Consider the following 22,713-nt stretch of genomic DNA (forward strand, 5'->3'; position numbering starts at 1 on the left):
GAAATGACAACTTCAAGATTTCCGCAAAGCTCCTTTATTGATAGCCCAGCAGGTGTTTCTTCCATTAAAGCACCGAATATTAATGGAGCCCTTGATTTACATTCTAAACTTGATTTACACGACGGTTTTGTTATGCACCAGCCTTTGTCCTCAAGTATTATTTCTGCTAAACATTTCTCAGTCAGTTGCTTCTCCATCTCCCCAAGGAATGAGCAATGATAATACAGCCTGTACCTGTTATTTTGCCAGCAACCCCATTTCATCAGTTTATGGCAAGAGGTAACATTGGCAAGTTCAGAAAGGAGAGAGGAAGGTACACGGTTTGAAAATGTCTGTCTTTCCTCTAAGGAGATGGAACCATTCTGCAGGCATTACTTAATTCTTGCTCGTGGCACTCCCCAGGAAGGTTGTGAAGCAACATATCAAAAAAACAAAACCCAGGTCTCGAGATAATGTTAACAGCAGAACCTGAGCTCCCAACGGGGGTATTTCCTAAGTCATCCCATGTAAGGGAAGCATTTCCTGAGAGCACACTAAGGGTTAAGCTTTTCATATAAGTCAGCTCAGCCAACCCTTAGACAACCCAGGGAGGTAGGTACCATTATCATGAGCGCATCTTACAGATGAAGAATCTGAGATACACAGATGCACAAAGGACAAGTTACTTGTCTAAGATCACATCCCTGCTAAGTGGTGGATTTAGGACTGTCTATTCAAGGTTCTGATCTTTCCACCAAATTATACTGCCCCTGGCTACAGGACACTGGCTAAGTAATCAGGAGACCTGGGTTTCAGTTCAGCTTGACCTTGAGCAAATCACTGTGCTCCTTGAATGTGTCTCCCTTGGAAAATAGAGCATGGGTACCTATTTCAGACCTACAGCACTTCTGTAGTTCAAAGGCTGACTCAGCCAGACATCACTCCCTGCAACAAGATGGACTCAAGGTAGCCTAACTTAGGGGACGTAGCACCTGGCCTGCAATCAGGCGGTTTGCCAGTAAGATGGGTTGTGGCAGGTTAATTCCCACTGCAGGCCTGTCTCCCATCTGTGAAACGAGGGCTGGACAGGCACGCTCCAAGTTCTCCCATTCTAAAGGTCCATGATTCTACATCACCCTCAAATCGTTCTGTGTCATACACATTTATGAGCGTTTTAAATTAATTGGTTCTCTATTCCCTGAGTCTGATTTTTTTTAATGAGGAGGCAAATGCATATTTATTTATTTATTTTTGGTCACACCCTGCAGCATGTGGGATCTTAGTTCCCCGAGGGATTGAACCCGTGCCCCCTGCAGTGGAAGGGCGGAGTCTTAACCACTGGACCACCAGGAAAAGTCTGAATCTGATTTTTAAAAGTGCTTATTCTTACATTAGGCTAGCCTTCCATAAATAAGTAGGCTTATGGAGCACAAATTTAAAATTAAAAATATATATTTAAAGCACCCATTTGCACGAATTCTAATTTCTCTACTTCAGGCTAACTTGATCAGACAGACATAAATAATCTTTTACTTATTGGAATCATTTTGCCCAGGCAGAGGCCATGCGGTATAGTGGGACAGGCACAGGTTTTGGTCAGTACTCAGTTCTAGCTCTGATACGTAATAGCTGTGCATCCTTAAGTTGCTTAAATGGAGTTTCAGGTTTCCTCATCTGTAAAATGAGGATTTCACAGCACCTACCTTGCACAGTTTTAAGGTCTGAACACAGCACATAAAAGGGCCTCACAGCACAGTGGCACATGCAGGCCGTCAACAAATGAATGACCAGACCACTGAAAGCAGAGAGCTCACACCAATCTGACAACGCACAACCGAAATGACTCAAATACTCAACCTTGCAATGTAGACTCAGAAGGCACTCCATCGACTTTACGAATTAGAATCATCTGGGGAGTTTTAAAACTGCCGATGCCTAGGCCACACCCCAGAACAGAACCTCGGGGTGGGACGCAGGGGATTCCACTGTGCAGCCAAGGGTAAGATTCCTGCCTTACAATCCAGCCTTTCTGGGTTTGCTCTCAGAATCCCTGTCTCCTGGCCTGAATGCTGGCCCAGAGCCCAGCGGCAGGCCTGGGAGTCATTAGGAAACCTGATGGTGTGTGCTGGGGGTGAGGTTACTCTGGCAGGAACAGTGGTCACAAGCTGCTGGGAAGCTGTTTGGCAGGTAGAACAACAGGCCGAGACAAGAACTTCAGTGCACTAGGAATCAACCTAGGACCCCAGCCTCAGGGAGCTGACCATCAACAAGAGGCTGGCCGCCATACAGTGAGCTGTGCCCGCAAAGCGAAAAAGAAGGGCGTCGGTGCTGAGCAGGCGAGCATAGGGGGAGCCAAAGACAGAACCACTGCCAGGAGCTGCCGAGCATGTTTCAGGAGGTGGTGGCTTTGAGCCTGGCCCTGAGAGATTCTTGTTAGGTTTGGACAAGGCATGACCCTGGGGGCCGAGGATGGAGAACCTGATTCTGCTCCTGGAAGCAGGAGCAGTGAAGCTCAAGCCCGCTGCCAGCTCTCCCCAGGGCTCAGGCAGAGACCTTCTCTTAATATTCATCGCTGTCGTGCGTGGCTCTAGGATCCAACTCTGCACGCAGGATGAAGTCACCATGGCACTTGAAGCCTGCTGCCCCTCACACTTGTGGGAAGAAATGGTTTAACACACATTTTCCCAGCCACCCAATTTTCTTTTTTGAGTGGAGAAAGAGTAGAAAAAGGAAAGCTTCCAGGCAGGAAGCCGCTGCACTGTTAACATGGCAGGTGTTAGCACTGTTTCCAATTAACATGCAAGGCTCATCCCAATAGTTTGACTTTATTCAATCAATATAACATGATCTCAGTGCTAAGCCACCTCAAGAGGAAGGGCCAGGTCTCTGGAGGTGGCTTGGGGGCCCTTAGCTAATTGTATTAACCTTCTGGGTAGCTTAGACGATGGAGGATCAGAGGAACAGATCAGATCTGATCTGCCTGTCATGAACCTCTCAGGGAACCAGCCAGTCACAGCTGTAAGGACCTTACAGATCTAGTTCCATTTTCTCACATCACAGATGGGGAAACTGAGGCCCCAGCAGGGGAGGGGTCGTGTCCAAGTCACCAGTGAGTCAGTGGCAGTCAGGTGTCCTGATTCTTCTCCCCAGACCATCAGGCCAACTTCTCAATGGAGGAAGACAGGCGGGCGGCCTCTCTGGACCGAATGCAGCAAGAGGGCCGTGGTTGGACTGCTGGAGCTGGAAGGGCCTCGGCCACTGGGGAGGCCCCATCCTACACATGGGAAACTCCTCTGAGAGGAGGGAAGTGACTCTTCTGAGGGCCAAGATGACAACTTGGCTCCTTCTAGCCACTACCTCCGAATAGAATATAAAAGGAATGATATGTGGCAGCAGGGCCAGCCAGATAAAGGGATCAAGATAATGACTTTAAATACAAATAGTCCGAACAGATGACTGGATAACAATTGGTTTTCCTAACATGGTCTCACCTTCCATGAGCTGCCCTCTTTCTGGGGAGACCAGCTCTGGAAAGCAGTATAAGAAAGGCAGCGTTAGAATGAACACCGAGACTGTGAGATGCAGTGGGAGGGGTCCGGGGGCGTTTAGACAACCTGCACTTGGCTCAGTAATTCCAGGACTCCCTCTCTGGTGAGGAAGACCACCTCTCCAGTGTTCTGGCACCAAACCTCAAAATGTGCAGGGTCGTCCAGGGCCCTCTTGCCCGCGATGATCACAAAGGGGTAGCCGAACTTGTTGGCGTCTTTCAGTCTGTTTCCAATGGTCAGATGGGTCCTGTCATCCAGCAGGACCTCCCCTCGGAGCTGCGGCGCCGCCTCTGTGATGTGGTCATACAGGTGCCCTGTGAGCTCTGCGGCCGCCTCCTCCTTACTGCCCTTCTTGGGGGAAATGAGGCAGACTTGGTAAGGGGCCAGGAGGCCGGGCCAGCGGATGCAGTCTTCTGTAGCGAGAGCTTCAATGACAGCGGCCAAGATCCGCGTCACACCCAAGCCATAGCACCCCATTTCAGCCAGGGATGGCTTGCCGTGGACATTGGTGAACTGGGCACTGAAAATGGAGGAGTACTTGGTGCCCAGGTAAAACGTGTGCCCGACCTCGATGCCTTTGGTTTTGGTCAGTGGCCCCTGGCAAGCAGGGCAGTTTGTCTGTGACAAGTCCAGAGTCTCCATGTTGGCCGAAAAGCCGCAGCTGGGACAGACTGCAAGCCGGTCCTCTCCGATGTCCACCGGCAGCTGGAACTCGTGAGACATCGTGCCCCCGATGCTGCCCACGTCTGCCTGGACCTTGACGCACTGCAGCCCCAGCCTGTCAAACAGGCTGCTGTAGGCATCACACACCAGGCTGTAGGTCTGCCGGGCGGCCTCAGGGGAGGAGTCGAAGGTGTACATGTCCTTCATGTAGAACTCTCGGCCTCGGAGAAGACCAAAGCGGGGCCTGGGCTCATCCCGAAACTTCCTCGTCACCTGGTACAGCAGGAGCGGGAGCTGCTTGTAGGACAGTGTCTGCTGGGAGGCAATCAGGGCTGTAATGGCTTCCTCGTGAGTTGGTCCTAAGCAGTACTCCTTGCCGTGTCTGTCTCTAAGTTTTAGCAGCTCCTTGCCCATCGAGTCCCACCGGCTGGTGGCTCGCCAGAGCTCTGCTGGGCTGAGGCTGGGCATGTTGACCTTCTGTCCCCCGATGGCCTGCATCTCCTGGTCTATCACCCGCACAAGCTTCTCCATGGCACGGACAGTATAAGGCAGGAGGTGGTAACAGCCGGAGCTTACTGGGTGAATCAGGCCCACCTGCAGCATCAGCCGCTGGCTCTTACAGGTCAGCTCGCCAGATCTGCCCTCTAGAGAGAGCACCTGGTCTTCCCGAAGGTTCTGGGGCTGGAACATGCGGGACAGCACCAAGCGCTTCCCTCTCCCTGGGGCACGGTGGTGAAACCTGTGAGGAACGTACCCCGAGAGCTGGGGACTGCAGGTGGCCCAGGCAGGCAGCACTCTGCATCTTGTCAGCAGCCCTTCCATCACACCCCGGCGTAAGGAGGCACTTGCGCCTGAAGAAAAACGAGCCGAGCAGAAATAGGTGTTAACTGTGATCCAGCACCCTGCAGTAGTCAGCGCAGGCTGGTCTCCAACAAACTTCTACAACCACCACCGATCTTGCGGATGCAAATCCTTTCTTTTCTAATATCCTAGCAGATCAAAGTACTATTGTACTTCTCTCACCGTTTACTGCTGTTTAAAAAAAAAATCAATATTTTCCCGTTTATGGGACTTCCCTGGTGGCGCAGTGGTTAAGAATCCGCCTGCCAATACAAGGGACACAGGTTCGAGCCCTGGTCCGGGAAGATCCCACATGCCGCGGAGCAACTAAGCCTGCGTGCCACAACTACTGAGCCTGCGCTCTAGAGCCCACGAGCCACAACTACTGAAGCCCATGCACTCTAGGGCCTGTGTGACGCAACTACTGAGCCCACGTGTTGCAACTACTGAAGCCCGTGCGCCTAGAGCCCGTCCTCCACAACAAGAGAAGCCACCGCAATGAGAAGCCAGTGCACCACAATGAATACTAGCCCCCGCTCGCCACAACTAGAGAAAGCCCACATGCAGCAATGAAGATCCAACGCAGCCAAAAATTAAAAAAAAAAATTAAAAAAAAATATATATATATTTTCCCGTTTATAAAAATACAACAGCATACTGTGGAGACACCAATGCGTGGTGACAGCATTGGCTCTGGAATCAGGCAGCTTGGATCCCAGTCCGGCTTCCCAATAACTGCACCCTGTGTAGCTTGGGACATGACTCAACTCCTCTGTGCTCAGTTTCTTCATCTGTAAAATGAAGGGACCCACCATATAGGTTTATTGTGGGAATTTAGAGAAAAGTTATAAGAAGTTATTAGAGGGCTTCCCTGGTGGCACAGTGGTTGAGAATCTGCCTGCCAATGCAGGGGACACGGGTTTGAGCCCTGGTCTGGGAAGATCCCACATGCCGCAGAGCAGATGGGCCCATGAGCCACAACTACTGAGCCTGCGCGTCTGGAGCCTGTGCTCCGCAACAAGAGGCCACGACAGTGAGAGGCCCGCGCACCGCGATGAAGAGTGGCCCCCGCTCGCCACAACTAGAGAAAGCCCTCGCACAGAAACGAAGACCCAACACACCCAATAAATAAATAAATAAATAAATAAATTTAAAGTACGTGCCGAAAAAAAAAAAAAAAGAAGTTATTAGAACAGTATCTGGTATATTCTATGAACTGAATCTAAGTTTCCTAAGAAAAACAGAAACAAAAAAGGAAATCAACTATAATCTCTCAGCCCAGAGACAACCACTACTGACGATCCCTTGTCTCTTTTGCGAGCCCTGTCTTTGCCCACAAGCCCCCACCCCACCCATGCCTTCAATGTCCTTAATGTCTCTTCCCCCCTCACAGCACACAGTCCCTGGTCAGGCCACATGGTCATGGCTCCGAGTCAACATCTCCATTCTGTACGTTGTGCCTCTTAAGCTTCACATCTACCCATCCCACTGCCTCCTAGAGAACACACTGCATGAGTACTTCACACTCAGCAGCCCACAGGGAGCTCAGCATCTTCCCCCTAAGCCTGCTCCCCGTCCAGCGCTGCCTGTCACTCTGAATGGTAGTGCAAGCCACCCTTTGTCCAAAACAGAAACGCAGGTTCATCCACTCTGAGCTCCCTCTGTGCCCCACCTTCACCAACCCCTCTGGCCCTGTGATTCCTACTGCTTCACTTGCTTTTGATTCTGTGCCTTCTCTCCACCTCCACAGCCTCCACCCAGGTCCAGGCCACCATCATCTCTCACCTGGGCTACTGCAACAGCCTCTTCACTTGGGCTCCCAGCTTCTAGGCCCACCCTCCTCCAATCCATTCTCCACGCTGTAGCCACAGGGGATACTTCCAAAACACATACAGCAACAGCTTTTCTTGCTTAAAATCCTCCAACAGCTTCCTGCTACCCTTAGAATCAGGTCTAAGCTTCTGACCTTCACAGTGCACATGGCCCCACGTGAGCTAGCTGCTGGTCCCCTCTGGCCTCCTCTCACCAGTGCCCTCTCTGTGCTCCAGCTTCAGCAGACTCATTATTAAAACACAGTTCCTTTTGTGTAGAATGCTCCTCCCCCCTTTGCACACCAACTTCTACTCATCCTCCAGGCCTTAGGAGTGCCACCCTGTCTTCTAGGATGCCTTCCTTGACCCACTCCCCATACCCCAAAGGCCAGCTTCTCCTGCAGCAGCCCCTGATCCCCTATCAAACACCAATCACTCTTTGGAGTTACTGCTCCTTCCGCTGCCGGTCTTCCCCCAGGCAGTCAGCTCTGTGGAGGAAAGGACCAGATCTGACTCGCTCACCACTCAGCACAGAGCAGGGGCTTACTAGACAAGTGTCTAATGAATGAGCACGGAGGTTTCTGTATGATTTTACAAAATATTCACACATTCCTAAGGGCAGTACAACATCTCATTGACTAGATCAAAAACGATTCTCCAGAGTTGTTAATTTTCTCTGTTGTATGTAATCTACAACAGAAGGCTTTCTTTTCTTTTGTTATATATTTGGGAGAGATCTTCAGGAATGGAATTACTGAGGCAAAGGGTATAAACTCTTTCAAGGTCCTTGATTTATGTTGCCAAATTTAGTGAGCACCCCTGATCTTCAGCAAATTCCATGGGACAAAGCTCTTCTGCAGTATGCTGAGAACAGGTTACTAATTCCCCTCAGCTCTGGGAAGCTCAAGTCCCCCCAGGTGGTTCCCTCCAGCTTTCAGCAGCCTCAATCCTCCAGCTGGTCTCCTCCAACCTCAAGCAGCTTCATCCATTTCCCCTGGGCACTGTACAAATATTATCATTTCCTATGTGGCCTACGACCTGAAAACGGCTGGGAGGCACGGCCACAGAGCCCTAGTGTGACTGCGTGGAAAAGTGCAGGCCTGGAGGCAGGGCACACGTGGTTGACACCTGGAGCCATCACTTAAGGTCCCACCTCAGGCCCGTGGCCCAAGCCAGAAACTCCTTCACCCCTGACTCCTCCTCAAGCAACTGAGTCTGTCTCCAAGATTTCTCTCAAGTCCACCCCCTCTTTTCTTTCCTTTACTTTCTCAGCTTGGGTTGAGAAGGCCCTCAGTACAGCTTGCTACATTACGATAGCCCAGTGGTTCTGAAATTTAAGCAAGCATCAGAATCACCTGGAGGGTTTGTTAAAACACTGATGGTGGGGCCTCATCCCCTGAGTTTCTGATTCAATAAGTCTGGGGTGTGGGCAGAGAACCTGTATTTCTAACAACTTCCCAGTCACAACGACCCGAGGCAGACAAGGAAGGAAGTCCTGCGATTTCACAACGGAGGAAACAGACTAGGAGACGAGTATTATTCAAAAGTTTGTGATGGTGACCCCGCCCCAATCCAAGGACGAGATGCACGTGGGAAAACGGACACCACGGTCCTCGGTCTCCGCGCCCAGAACCGAGCCCTCTCTTCATTCCGCAGCCCCTCCCTCAGCCCGTCCCTCAGCCCCCAGCCCTCACTGTCACCCACGATCACCAACCGTAGTCCAAGCGAACTCCGGCCCCACAGGGGCCGCCGCGCCGAGCCCCCGCGCCTGCGCCAGGGGCGTGTCTGCACCAAGCCCCGCCTCCTGTCCTTCCCACCAATCACAAAGCCGCGCTCACGGGGACTGGCCCCACCCCACTCTAGAGGCCAGTGAATTGCTTGCCGGAAACTTAGGGGAGAGAGAATGGCCTCATAGGTTGGCCTACGCAGCAATAAGTAAATCACCGTCCCGGAAGTACCCTCTAGGATTGAGGGAGGTGTAACTCTATGGTCAAGGCCGCGGGCCTAGGTTTTGAGTCTGGTGTTCCCGCCCACTGCCAGGGCCCGCCCCACTCTCTGAATAGGAGAACCGCCGGCTATAGTGTAACCATGACAACAGTAGACCATGCGGTTTCGAATCTACCCTATGATTTTACAGGCTATCAATTTAAATAAATTAAAAAATTTTAAACAATTGGAATAAGACACCTTTATTTAATCTTTAAGACATTAAATCAAACTTTCACAAAATATTTTTTGAGCAGCTACCACGTACCAACCGCTTGTAGAAGCTGGGAATAGTGAACAAAATAGACAAAGTTCCCGGCATTCAGTATACCTTACATTCTAGTCAATAATCCGATACAATGAAATTTAAGGAAAGGCCAAAGAACTCAGGATAAGTGGTATTTTAATGCAACTAAATTTTTTTAAAAATACAAAAACTGACATCATGAACAAGTTATCAAAATTTTATATAACGACAGGATCCGTTAGTCAGATGGTGTTAAGTTCTATGGAGAAAAATTAATTAGGGAAGGGAAAGGGTTGGAGGTCGAGTGGTTGCCATTTAAAATAGAAGGATCAGGGAAAGCCTGGTGGAGAAGGTGACATTTTAGCAAAGACCTGAAGGAGCTGAGAGAACCTTGCAGATATCTGGGGGAAGTATGTTTCAGACACAGGGAAGAAATGCAGATGTCCTGAGTGAGAGCTGCATATCATATAACTCTACCTATCTGATAACAGCTATAGTTTATGCAGCACCTAAAATCTACCAGACCCAGTGCAAGACACTGGTGATTCTGCTATTGGCCCCAAGAAGCTCTCAGCCTGTCAGGATCTGCCAGGAAAAACACTGTGTCATCAGTGGTGTAATGGGGGCTGAGCACAGTCCTGTGGGAGCACAGGGAAGGAGGGCTTCCCTGAGGAGGTGAGCTTCAAGCTGAGCCTGAAGGATGAGTGGGGTTTAGCAGCACAAGAATGGCAGTGGGAGTGGAGTGAAATGTCCAGGACAACTCACAGGCACAGAATCAGGAAATAATGAGCTGGTGTGAGGGAAACATGGGGTGTGGTAGGGTTTACAACTTTATTTCCCACAGCTCCCAACACAGTGCCTGATACACAAACCAAACCAGTGGTTCAATCACCCTGTGCCCCCAGTCCCAGCCCCACGATGCTGGTACTTTATAGTCCCCAGTGATCCTAACGTGAAGCCTGGGCTAGATCTGCTGACCTAGAGGAAGGGCATCAGACAACCCGGTGCCAGGTGGGGGGATGGTAGACATATGTCATCATCCCAGTCTTACAGCTGAGGAAAATACAGCTTGGTGAGTTCCACAACTGGCATCTGCTTACCAGCTAGAAGGCCAGGCAGACCTGGGCTGGACCTGAGCTCTTTTGCTCTAAGAGCATCACAGCCTCTGCAGCCCAGCACTGTGCTCGGGGCTTTCCCAAGGAATGCAGTCCCAAAGGTTTTACTGGGGCAACAGTCCCCATGCTTCTCTGGGGGCAGAAGTTGAATAATCTCCAGTATATTTCAGGATCCAAAGTAGCCTTATATTTCTTCCTGCTGCTCGTGTACTTTATTACATCCTTTCCAATCCTGGAAAAGCCAGGTCATCCATCCTCTGCACCCTGAGGTGTTAATTATTTCTCAATTAGCAGTTACCGGCTGTAGAGCATAGTGGTGTGGAGAGGCCTAATGACTCACCGTGTTTAAACATCCCCACATCTTCAGAGCACTTTACCAATGGTAACTAATTAATGCTCATGACCCTCTTGGGAGGCAGGCCAGAACTGCTGCCTTTCACCGGGAGTTTACAGGAGGCTCTGCAGCCGGGAGCTGCAGGGTCCACTCCAGCCAGCCCTGGTCAGAGTAGATTTGCTCCCCATTGAGAAAGTCCAGGGTGGTGGAGACCAGAATATAGCCCTTTCTCTGCTAGCAACTTCCTGGGTGACGTTTCAATCAATTAATTGATCAGTCATTAATTGGGTGCCTTGATTTAAAGAGTCCATTCATGGTTAAAACCTCACAAGTTCCCTAAAACAGAAAAAAAGAAAAAGAAAAAGAAAAATTCATTCATCCATTCGTTGTCATCTACAACAAAGCAAAAGCAAAGGACCGCACACTTGCCTTGGTGCCCCAAAGCCCTGGGGACTCACCATGCTGTTAGTGGTTTCCACCAGCTGCTGGCCAGACTGGGAGTCCCCTGGGGGCAGGCACAGCCCTGAGCACAGGGCCTGGCCCAGTCAGGGTTCAGCAAAAGGTTTTGCTTTTTTCTTGTTTTAATATATCAATCAATAAATGAATGGATGGTTTGTCTCTCTCTCAGATCGGAGCTCCTCCAAGGACAGGTTGAGTCGTCCCTGCATGCCGAACCCATGGCCTGTCGCAGAGAGGCTCCAAGTGTGTGCTGAATGAACAACAAAGGCTGAGTTCACGGTGAACTCCCTGACCTCAACTTGCTCATAACCTCCCGAAGAGGCTGTCTCTCAAAGTGGTGGTCACGGCAGCCTGTGGTAAGAGGTTATGAAGAGGGGAGAGCAAGATGCTGAGGGAGCAGCGTTGCAAGGAGGGGGTGGATCAGGGAGGGCTTCTCGGAGGAGGGGGCGTGAAATTGGACCTTAAATGATAACTAGGAACTTTCCAGGCTAAAAAGAATAGGAAGACATTCTAGTCAGAGGGACAGTAAGTAAGGAAAAAGGCTTCAAGATAGTTCTGGCTGGAGCACAGAGCACACCCAGGCATCAGGGAAGCACGACTGGAAAGGCAGTGGGCACCACTGTGCCAGGGCCTGCTGGACCAGACTGCCAGTTTCTCATCTTTGAGGCCAGTGAAATTTTTCTGTGAAGAATGATACTTCTCCTGCCCCACCCCCGCCAACATACACACATCTGTTTTGAGGTTTAACCCAAATCAGCTCCTCTTCTGAGAAAAATCCCTGGGCATTTTGCATTCCACTCTACAGCATATATTTGTTATATTTGGAAAACAAGTGTAATTGTCACTCCAGGAAGACGGTTGCCTCCTCTGCCGAGGGCACTGGCCAGTGTGAGAGGCAGTTCTGTGGGCAATGGAAGGGTTTTACACCAGGGAAGGGCATGGTCAGTTGTGTTTCTTTGCCTGAGTGAGGTGTGAACTGAGAATGGAGGAAGAGGATGGGGAGAGAGGCTGGATGGGAAACTCCCGTAACAGCCCAGACTGGGGCAGTGAGGGAGAGGAGGGGACAGACTCCAGAGAAGCATTGGGACAGTCCACCTGTTGGACTCCTGAGCCCACCCCCTAAACTTTTAGCCCAGCCTGGCCCAGACAGACTGGACTGGAGGTGGGAGGGTGGCCTTGCCTGGGAATCCTGCCCAGCCAGTTCCCAGCTGTACAACCTTGGGCCACTTGCTTCCTTGTTTCTTCATCAGTAACACAGAACACCACGTAAGGCTGTTGTGAAGGGTTCATGAGAGATGTAATTGAAAGCAACTGGCTCATTCCAACTCCAGGAACCCTATGGCTGCCCTCGGCCACCATAAGGAGACAGCCATCCTTCTGCTGCCGCCTCTGTTTCCTTCAGACTCCCCTCTCTGGCTACAGTGCGGGATGCCAATGCCCTTCTCTCTCCAGGGGGCCTCTTCCCCCTGGGCCCAGAATTCCCCTCGTTCATTTATTCACTGTCCTAGTCTAAGATGATTAGAGGCCAGAAGGGGGCTGGGGAGGGGGGCCTCTTTTTTTAAATCAAGATTCCTCAGAATTGAAGAGTGTGGCACCAAACGTTATCATCATCATCATAGTTCACATTTGTAGAGCCCTTGCTATATGCCATGGACTGTATTAAACACCTTACACCCATGTCTGATTAAGTCCTTACAATAAAACCCCATGCAGTACAAATATCACTGTTATGTCCATTTTACAGATAAGGCAACCAAGGCTTGGAAAGGTTGATTAGCTTGTGCATGGTAAAGACAACTAGTAACAGGGAGAGAAAGGATTCATCTCCAGGTCTGTTTGATGCACAGCCTGATCTCCCCACTCAGAGCCTCCAATGTTATTTGTATCAAACATACATCCAAAGTTGTGGGAGCAGTCACCCAAACAGACTCTTTCTGTCTGGCTGGGTCCCCTCTGCTGGAGGCCCACTCTTTGGCGACCACCACAATGGCATCCTCTTGAGGAACCCTCCCTTGAAGTCCCCTCTGGCAGGGCCTCCCCCTCTCTTGAGACCCCTCAACATTTTGCCTGAGTCTCTCCTCTGGCCCATTCTCTCTCTCAGGTGTGTCACATGAGTGTGTACGTGTGGTGGGGCAAACAGACCTGAGTGCAAATCCTCACTTTGTCACCCACTTACCGTGTGCCTGTGGGTGAGATACTCAGCCTCCCTGGGGCTCAGATGCCTCATCCTGAAGATAGTAGTGACATCTGCCCCATGGAGTTGTGGTGAAGATACAAGGAGTTAGCCCAGGTACAGGGCTTAGCACAGTGCCTGGCACATAGTCAGGGTTCAATAATGTTTGCTATTATTACAATGATTATTGTTATTATTATTTAAAAAATAAGTTTATTTTATTTTTGGCTGTGTTGGGTCTTGGTTGCTGTGCACGGGCTTTCTCTAGTTGCGGCGAGCGGGGGCTACTCTTTAGTTGCGGTGCGTGGGCTTCTCATTGTGGTGGCTTCTCTTGTTGTGGAGCACGGGCTCTAGGCGCACGGGCTTCAGTAGTTGTGGCACACGGGCTCAGTAGTTGTGGTGCACGGGCTTAGCTCCTCCGCGGCATGTGGGATCTTCCTGGACCAGGGCTCGAACCCGTGTCCCCTGCATTGGCAGGCAGATTCTTAACCACTGTGCCACTAGGGAAGTCCTTATTACAATTATTTTTAATGGTGAAAGTGCCCTGGCTGGCACAATGCCAGGCACACAGTTGGGCATGTAGCACATGCAAAACATTTATCTCCTCACCCCCATAGACTGCGAGCTCCCAGAGGGGAGGGCCCATGTCCTGTTCATCTCTAGCCCTGCCATAGTAAATCTGTTTACTATGTAGAAAGGTTTTGTACATAGTAAATCTCAGTACGTATTTGCTGAATTAATGTCTTTCTAAATAATTCCCTCAATTCATAAGAAAGGTTTGCTAAAAATGCAACAAAACAAAACTCTCAGCAACAGTTAATCTGTCAACCAACAGCTCCCTTTTGAGCCCCTGCTTTGGGTTAGTGCTGCAGAGTACTGGCATAGCCAGAAGAAGTCTAGGGCACAATGTAGATGCCCCAGGACAGAGGGAATAATCACGTCTGTGAGTTCCGAGTGTGACTCCAGCAGTTTACCTGGTCACCCTCATCTGGAAGGATGATGGGAATTGAGTTCTTTGCAACAAGGCTTTGCCTTTTCTCTTTGGTGCAGAGTTGAGTTAGGTGTGAGTGGACCAGGTAGAGTTGACGCCCTCCAAGGCTGGTGGCTTAGAGAGAAGAAGGCAGCATCTGGATCCAAACAGAGCTGGGTTTGCTTTCCAGAGCCAGCATTTACTGGCTGTGTGACCTGGGGCAAAGGACTTGACCTTTCTGGTCTTTGGCTGCACTACAGTGGGGTCAGTAACCTCCTTGAAATACTATGAAGACCAAATGAAAAACATTACAAAACTTTGTAAACTGAAAGCTCTGTATTAATATTAATAATAGAAATATATTCAGATCATTCTTTTGTAAGATTAAATGTGTAATGAGATGATGACTTTTAAGTAATTAAATGAGATTATGTATGTAAAGCACTTGAAGGGCACCTGGTACATAGTGCTCAATATTGGATGAACTATTGTTAATACTCCAGTACGGCCCTCCTGTCTGCTGCTCCACTACCTGACGGCTCTTCCTCACCATGTCCACATGGCTCACTCCTTCACCTCCTTCAGGTCTTTGCTCCAGTGTCACGTTCACAGCCAGGACTTCCTGACACCCTGATTTTCACCACAATCCCCATCCCTGCTCCCCAGCACTCTTGATACTCTCTCTCTCCCTACTTGTTTTCTCCGTAGCATTTATCATCATTTAACATACTAAATATCTAGGTTTTGGTTTATTGTATTACATTCCCCCTCTACCACCTGACTCCACCCCAATTAGAATGTAAGCTCCATCCAGGAGGGCAGGGATTTTTGTTTGTTTTGTTCATTGCAGGAGCCCCAGTGCCTATTCCAAGGGGCACCAAACTTTTTCTGCAAAGGGCCAGACAGTAAATATTTTATGCTTTGCAGGCCATGTCATCTCTGTCACAACTACTCAACTCTGTTGTTATAACATAAAAGGAGCCATAAAAATATGTAAACAATGAGCCAGCTGTGTTTCAAGAAAACTTTATTTACAAAAACAGGCAGTGGGCCTAATTTGGCTTGTGGGCCACAGTTTGCCAACCCCTGGCCTAAATCATTGTCTGGCACATTATAAATGCTCAATAAAGATTTGGTGAATGAATTAATTAGTGAATAAATGAATGAATGAGCACAAGACAACTGGTGCAGGGACTGGTCCTCAATAAATACTTATTCCTTCCTATTTTATACTTAATAAATACAACAAGGTAGGCCATGGTGTACTGTATTAGAGGTACAAACAAGGTGCCATGCAAGTACTGGGAGGTGGCAGAGTCCTTCTCTTGGGATGAGGGAGGACATCAAGGGTGTCTAAAGCTGGGCTCCCCTAGAAGCAGGCCCCGAGTCAAGGATTCGAGGGCAAGCAGTTTCTTTGGGAGGTGATATCAGGAAACACTGGTAGGAGAGCAGGGAAGTGAGAGAAAGAAGGGCCAGAAATGAATACAGTGTGTGATAATGAACGGGCAGTTTACTGCTATGGGCCCCTAGGTCTCAATCCCACATTCCTCCAAATTATCTTATCCCCCCACCTACCCCTGTTTATGAGGTTCAGGTATTTATCCAGTTTCCATTCCCCATTGGTTGAAGGCTGTTCCCAGGGGTGTCAGCTACCCAGTGCTTCCGGCCAGGTGGAGAGTGTCAGGAGCTTGCAGTAGGATGACATTAGTGGGTACCAGGTAGGTGAGCAGAGAGGGGGTGTGGCAGGCACCGAGGTGATACTTGAGCTGGCCTTGCAAGATAAACACACACCATCTTGTTTAAGATACTGTTTTCAGGTCTTTGATGCCCACAGCTAAGCCTAATCCTAACAGGGACAGTCACTAATAGCTGTTCCAGTAGACAGACAGACAGAGAGCATCTTCTTTCTTCCTTCCTTTCTTTCTTTCTTTCTTTGGCTGCGTTGGGTCTTCGTTGCTGCACGTAGACTTTCTCTAGTTGCAGCGAGCGGGTGCTACTCTTGGTTGAGGTGCGCGGGCTTCTCATTGCAGTGGCTTTTCTTGTTGTGGAGCACCGGCTGTAGGTGCACGGGCTTCAGTAGTTGTGGCGCTCGGGCTCAGTAGTTGTGGCTCACAGGCTCTAGAGCTCAGACTCAGTAGTTGTGGTGCACGGGCTTAGTTGCTCCGCGGCATGTGGGATCTTCCCGCACCAGAGCTTGAACCCATGTCCCCTGCTTTGGCAGCCGGATTCTTTTTTTTTTTTTTTTTTTTTTTTTTTTTTTTATTAATTAATTTATTTATGGCTGTGTTGGGTCTTCGTTTCTGTGCGAGGGCTTTCTCCAGTTGTGGCGAGCGGGGGCCACTCCTCATCGCGGTGCGCGGGCCTCTCACTATCGCGGCCTCTCTCGCTGCGGAGCACAGGCTCCAGACGCGCAGGCTCAGTAGCTGTGGCTCACGGGCCCAGCTGCTCCGCGGCATGTGGGATCTTCCCAGACCGGGGCACGAACCCGTGTCCCCTGCATTGGCAGGCGGATTCTTAACCACTGCGCCACCAGGGAAGCCCAAGCAGCCGGATTCTTAACCTGTGCCACCAGGGAAATCCCCAGAGAGCATCTTCTGTCCCTTGCACCCAGTGGGAAAACTTTCTGGGAAGGACTCTGATTGGCCCAACCTGGATCCCATGTCTGCATTTGCAGTCAGGGGGTGGGGTATTATGATTGGCAGCCCTCTGCCACCACTCAGAGTGGGGAAGGAGTGCTTAGTAGCCCAGGAAGGAGAGGTTCTATTCCCAGCAAGGAGGGGCACTGGGCAGATGGAAGCAGTAGCTCTCCACCACAGTAGGGGTTCTTCGGTTTGTTTCTTTTACTTTGTGGATGAAAAATAAAACTCACAGAGGAGCTGCAATTTAATGAAACAATTTATATGCCAAAATAGAACAAGCCCCAGCATAGAGCTATTGACTGGTTTGGGAACATAAATATGAAAAGTGCATTCAGATTTTTTAAGTGTGCAGTTTATAGAGCAACATATGTGATAGAAGAGAAAGTAATCTAAACCCCAAATAGTTAAAAAGCCATTCGTTGATACTCTTTAGCCTGTCTGCCATTCAAGGCAGTGTGTTGGGTGGGGGGAGACTTCCCTGGTGGTCCAGTGGTTAAGAATCCACCTTCCAATGCAGGGGACGTGGGTTCGATCCGTGGTCAGGGAACTAAGATCCCACATGCCGCGGGGCAACTAAGACTGCATGCCGCAACTACTGAGCACGCGAGCCACAACTAGAGAGCCCGCACGCCACAACTAGAGAGAAGCCCGCGCGCCACGACGAAGAGCCTGCGCAACTAAGACCCGACGCAGCCAAAAATAAATAAATAAAATAAATATTTTTTAAAAATCAAGGCAGTGTGGGAGGAACTCAGGAAAGTTATTGAACCTCTCTGAGCCTCAGTTTCCTCATCTGTAAAATGGAGACAATGCTGATACATAGCTCCTGGGCTTGTGAAGGTTAAACGAGGTGAGGCGTGTGAAACATGGGCCACAGGGACTGGTCCACGGCAAGTTCTCAGTAAGTAGTTTTGATGATGATAATGATGATGATTTTTTTTTTTAAACCTCCCTGTGGGAATATTCACTGCTCACATTGTTCTTCTGTGGCCATCTAGAGGCCAGCTGGAGCTTTTCCACAGCTCCACAGGAGTTTCTGCTCACCACTCTCTCCAAGAATACCCGCCTCTGCTCCTCCTCCTCATCTGCAAACTAGAGAGGTCATAGTCCAAACAGACCTGGGGGGGTAGGAAAGGTGCTTCAGGTAAGTGGAACAGGGTGAGCACAGGCGGGAAGCGGGACGTGGGGGCCGGTACTACCGATGTGCAGCCTGGAGAGGCTGCCTGGGGGAGGAGCCGGGGCAGGAGTGAGCAGGTGGTGCCCCTCACCCCCTCAGCAAACCTTGCCAGTAACTTCAGCCCCGCGGCGCCAGAGCCAGAGCCGGGGAGGGTTTCTTGCTGGCAGCATGCCCATGATGCTGGGGATCTGTTTCCATCTGCTCATTTTACTGCTGAGTTGTAAAGTGCTAAATGTCATTATCCTCCCCTTCCTTAAACAAGAAAAAAAGTTAACGGCCTGAGAAAAGGAGATATTTCACTTCATTTGGCATCCAGCCACCACCATCTACACAGGGTGCTCCCTCGGGGCCTGATTAGAGACGGGAGAAGACCTGTTCTGTTCTGCTTTCAGCTGCTGGCACCCGCTCTGTGCAGGCTCCAGGGCGGGCACTGGCAGCTAGAGGCCAGGCCAGGGCTCAGCCAGGCTGCGGGTGTTCAGCCACCTTCCGAACAATTCAAACACTGTAATAGGTGCCAAAACAGAAAGTGAGAATGGGAGCCAGAGCAAAGTGACTTGATCAAGGTCACCTTGCTTATTAGGGTCTGTGTTCTATGTGACAAAGGTGAACTTGAGTCAAGACACAGAAATTACATAAAAGAAGGTTTCAGCTCAATAAAAGGACAAACTCAGAAAACTTAGACTGTTAAGAAATGGATTGATTCCATCAATAGGTAGTGAGCTGCCTGTCTGCCAGAGGCATGCAAGTGGTTTAGATACTCCTTTCAGAACACTCACTGTTGAGAGGAGTTCTGATTTAGATGGAGAGGCTGGAAGAGGTGATGATTAAGGTTCTTTTCAATACTGAGATTCTAAAAACCTATAACTGAAAAATCTTACCTGTTTTCATGATCTTTAACATGCCTAGCTCTTGCTGGCTTAACAGGAGTTTCTAGCACCTGATGTTGGCTGCTAGACACAGAGGAAGGAATGGGCAGGCAGCACAAGGTGCGATTCATCTTCATTACTCCGATTATGGGGTCATTAAGGCTTTTACTCTGCAGTGCTCCCCTAAGGAGCTCCTGCTGCTTCAGCTGTGTGACAGAGAGTTGTCCTCCCAGCTGCCCAGTAGGCAGGGGTGTTCCATGGGACTCAAAGCTGTAATTGAATAAAGATCAAACCAGCCACAGCCACGATCCTGGGGGACTGCCAGGCCTGGCCTCAGCAGTGGCTTGCTGAAGAGGCGTGGCCAAGGACACGTCCTGAGCCCCAGGGACAGCCATCCTCTCCTCCCCACTGGGCTGGGGAAAGGCCACTAACACAGAATGAGTGTGAACAGTGTGGAGGGTGGAGTAACCAGCTCTGCCAGCTTAAACCTCCAAGAACTTCCCATTGGTCTTCCAAAGTCCCCACTGTGGCCCACGAGGTCCTGCATGACCTGCTCTGCATGCTCTAGACTGTGAGCTCCCTGAAGGCCCGGGCAGGGTCTATTCTGTTCTGCACAGTAGCCCCAGAGCTTGACACTATGCTTGGCACTTGGCCGGTGCTTGATAAATGCTGAGTTAATGACTGGTAGGCCTGTGGTCTTCCTGGACTTAAGAGAAGTGAACTTGGCAAAGGAGGCAGCCCCAAGGGCAGAGAACACTGGCCCAAGGGGCTGGAGGTGGGGTTCGAGTTTCTATCTGTCATTGATTCATTGCTTGACCTTGGGCAAGTCCCTGCTCTCTTGCCTCAGTTTCCCTACCTGGGCCTCAGTTTCCTAGCCGCAGATTTGGGGATTTGGCCTAAAGCTGGAGAGGAGGGCTTCCCTGGTGGTGCAGTGGTTAAGAATCCGCCTGCCAATGCAGGGGACACGGGTTCGAGCCCTGGTCTGGGAAGATCCCACATGCCGCAGAGCAACTAAGCCCATGTGCCACACAACCACTGAGCCCACCTGCCGCAACTACTGAAGCCCATGTGCCACAACCACTGAAGCCCGCGTGCCTAGAGCCTGTGCTCCACAACGAGAAGCCACTGCAATGAGAAGCCCGCTCACCGCAACTAGAGAAAGCCTGCATGCAGCAACGAAGACCCAACACAGCCAAAAATAAATATAAAAAAAAATAAGTAAATAAATTAAAAAAAAAAAAAAAAAGCTGGAGAGGAGGTGGAAAGACAGCCCATGCTCTCCGGCTGAGCTCTAGCCTGCAAAGTTCCCTAGGTGGCAGACCTGGCCCCAACCTCAGTCCTTGTGGACCTGGTGATGGAATCACCGGTTTTGGACTGACGTAGCCACATCCCTGCTGTGAGTTTACTCAGTTCAACAACCAAAACTGAGCCTGTCTTATGTGCCAAGCTCAGTGCTGGGCCATGGGGCTGAATCAGATGTGGTCTTTGCTGTAAAGAGCCAGAGTTGAATGGGGACAACAGACACAGTGACATCATTATGGTGCAAGGACAAGGGAATATAAGCAGTGCAGAGGGACACAATGCCCTGAGAGTGTGCACAAAACAGAGTGATTAATGAGAGCTGGAGGATTTGGCAAGACTTCCTGGAGGAGGCACCTTTGAGCCTAGCACTTGGGATAGAAATTACAGGAAAAAAGCCAGTGGGGGAACAGGATGTACAAAGGCACAGAGGTAAGGCAGTTTTCGAGCAGGGAGACTAGTACACTGTGGGGAGGGAGCAGGGTAGTGACAGGTTGTGTTGGGGATCACAGGCCCAACTCTAGACTACCCATGACACATCTCCCAGGAAGGGCTGTGTCCCAGGAGACAGCACACATGGGGCAGGTCTGGTTCAAAGTCTGGTTCTTCCCATGCTTATATGTGACCTTGTTCAGTGTCTCAATGTCCTCATCTGTAATAAGGATCATGATGCCTACCCTTCAAGGCTGGTGAGAAAACTGCATGAGTTTACATGTATGAAGTGTATTGCACACAAGAGGCAGTCCCAGAAATGGGGTTTCCTTTCTCTTGTTGGCTTCTGTCAGTACCCCTGACAGAAGCTCTAGTGGGCGTTTGTTAGTCATTTATACGATTCTGTGAATGAGATTATCAGAAAGAAGCTTTATTGAAAAGGTTTGGCAGGAGGAGGAGGCAATGGAGGGAGAAATGCATGACCTTGAGGACAGGAAAAGCGAGGAAGGAAACAAACTGGGAAGTCTGGGGAAGGGACAAACCTCACCAACTTCCCAACTTTGCCAGTAAACCACTTTGAATTCAGTTTGTCTGCCTGGGGAAGCAGGAGAAGAGAGAGATGGGTTCCTGTCCTAGGGAAGGTCACAGGTCACAGCCGTGGGTGGAGAAGGGATGGGGGAGAAGTGGACAGGGCTGTGTGTGCGGCCTGCTGTCCAGTCACCTCCTGCACTCTCCTGCAATGGAGATGAGAGGAAGGAAGGAGGGAAAGAAAGTCACCACCTGAAGTGGTGAGCCATGATGAGCCCTGAGGTGGAATTCAGGGGCCTTAGGGTGGCCTCACTATCTGGATTTCACAGGTGCCTGGAACGACAGCATTATCCCAATGGATATCAGAGTGCCCCAGGTGACAGGTGACACATAAACCCTTAACACATAAACACTTAATACTTTAGTGTTATCGGTTTATTAGTATTTTTCCAAACCTGAAAAATGCTGAGAGTAAGTTGGAGGGGTGGGGAGGCTAGGAAGTGTGACTTTGAGCAAGCTACTTCCCTTCCAGGGCTCTCAGTCTTCCTATGTGCACAAAGAGAGATCGGGGTGCGTGATCTCTAGGGATTGCACTTTTCGGTCTGTTCTCCATCTGTCACTGGGGACATGAGAAGCGATGCAGGGGTGCTGGCCTATCCTTGGTACAGTCTGAGCATCAGGAAAATGAACAAAGCAGTGAGTATAACTTTTTTTTAAAAAAGGGGAAAAGTGCAAAATAAATCACAAACCATTAAGGGGGGTCTTGCCATTGCAGTTACGTACAACCAGCATTCTTGCAGTCTGGAAAGAACTTGATCTGGAATTTTAGGTTAAATTAGCTCTTGTAAGTAAGTAGGACCACAAGAATCCAGCTTGGCCGTTCTAAGATTTGCTGGCAATCAGAGCCTAAGTCTTTGACAATAAAATTCCACGTCTAAGATTCTATGACTATGATTCCAAGAGTGTAAAATTCCAAGATTTTCTTCACTCTTTTGTAGAAGGTTTGAGGTTGGGGGCAGTTGGCACTTCCGTGGGTGGGGCCCCTACTTTCCCCCCAAGAACAGAGAAGTCAAGCAAAGGTACTAACTGATGGGCTTTATTTCAGGGAGTTTGAGGGCCTTTCAGACCAAGCTGGCCAAGGATGAGGCCTGCTGGAAGGCTGCTAGAGAGGCAGGAAAGAGCCCTGAGCAGCCAGATGTAGACTACCGCCCTTCCCTTACTTGCTCCTTGGCAGCTGTGCCCTCTTCTCTAGCCACGGCTTCTCTGGAGGCAGGACCTGAGACCTACTCCAGTCAACCTAAGTAAAGGGGGCTTTATTATAAGGATAGAGCGTGGCTCACGGAATCCAAAGACAGGCTCTTGGGTACTAGAAAGCCACCAAAATGAAGGCAATTATCTTCTGTATCTCTTGGGAGGCTCCATATTATTTTTTCTGCATATTTGTACAATTTGGTCTTTCAGTGGACAGTTTCCCAGCGGCCCCTCGCGTCTGCCCCAGCTGAATCAGGCCTTTTTGCCTCCGTGGGCACGTCAAACCGTCCTAGGGTCCCAACGTTTCCATTCCAATTCCCGAAAGAGAATCTGACGGGGGTCCCAGGACCCGCCAGCTTACGGCAGTGAAAGCCGGTGGGCAGCGCCCCGACCAGG

At 49.9% G+C, this 22,713-nt stretch overlaps 1 protein-coding gene across 1 annotated transcript; it reads right to left on the bottom strand.

The window, feature by feature from the left end:
* Window positions 1-1,413: 1,413 nt before the first annotated feature.
* PARS2 (prolyl-tRNA synthetase 2, mitochondrial) lies at window positions 1,414-8,619 on the bottom strand. The gene is made up of 2 exons (XM_068539961.1): window positions 8,556-8,619; window positions 1,414-5,041 (listed from the first exon to the last, which is right to left on the bottom strand). The coding sequence occupies exon 2, from the start codon at window positions 5,010-5,012 to the stop codon at window positions 3,585-3,587; it is 1,428 nt and encodes a 475-aa protein (XP_068396062.1). The 5' UTR covers window positions 5,013-5,041; window positions 8,556-8,619; the 3' UTR covers window positions 1,414-3,584.
* Between the last annotated feature and the right edge of the window lie 14,094 nt (window positions 8,620-22,713).

Source organism: Eschrichtius robustus, chromosome 3 (assembly GCF_028021215.1).
Source record: "Eschrichtius robustus isolate mEscRob2 chromosome 3, mEscRob2.pri, whole genome shotgun sequence".
NCBI classification, from domain to species: domain Eukaryota; kingdom Metazoa; phylum Chordata; class Mammalia; order Artiodactyla; family Eschrichtiidae; genus Eschrichtius; species Eschrichtius robustus.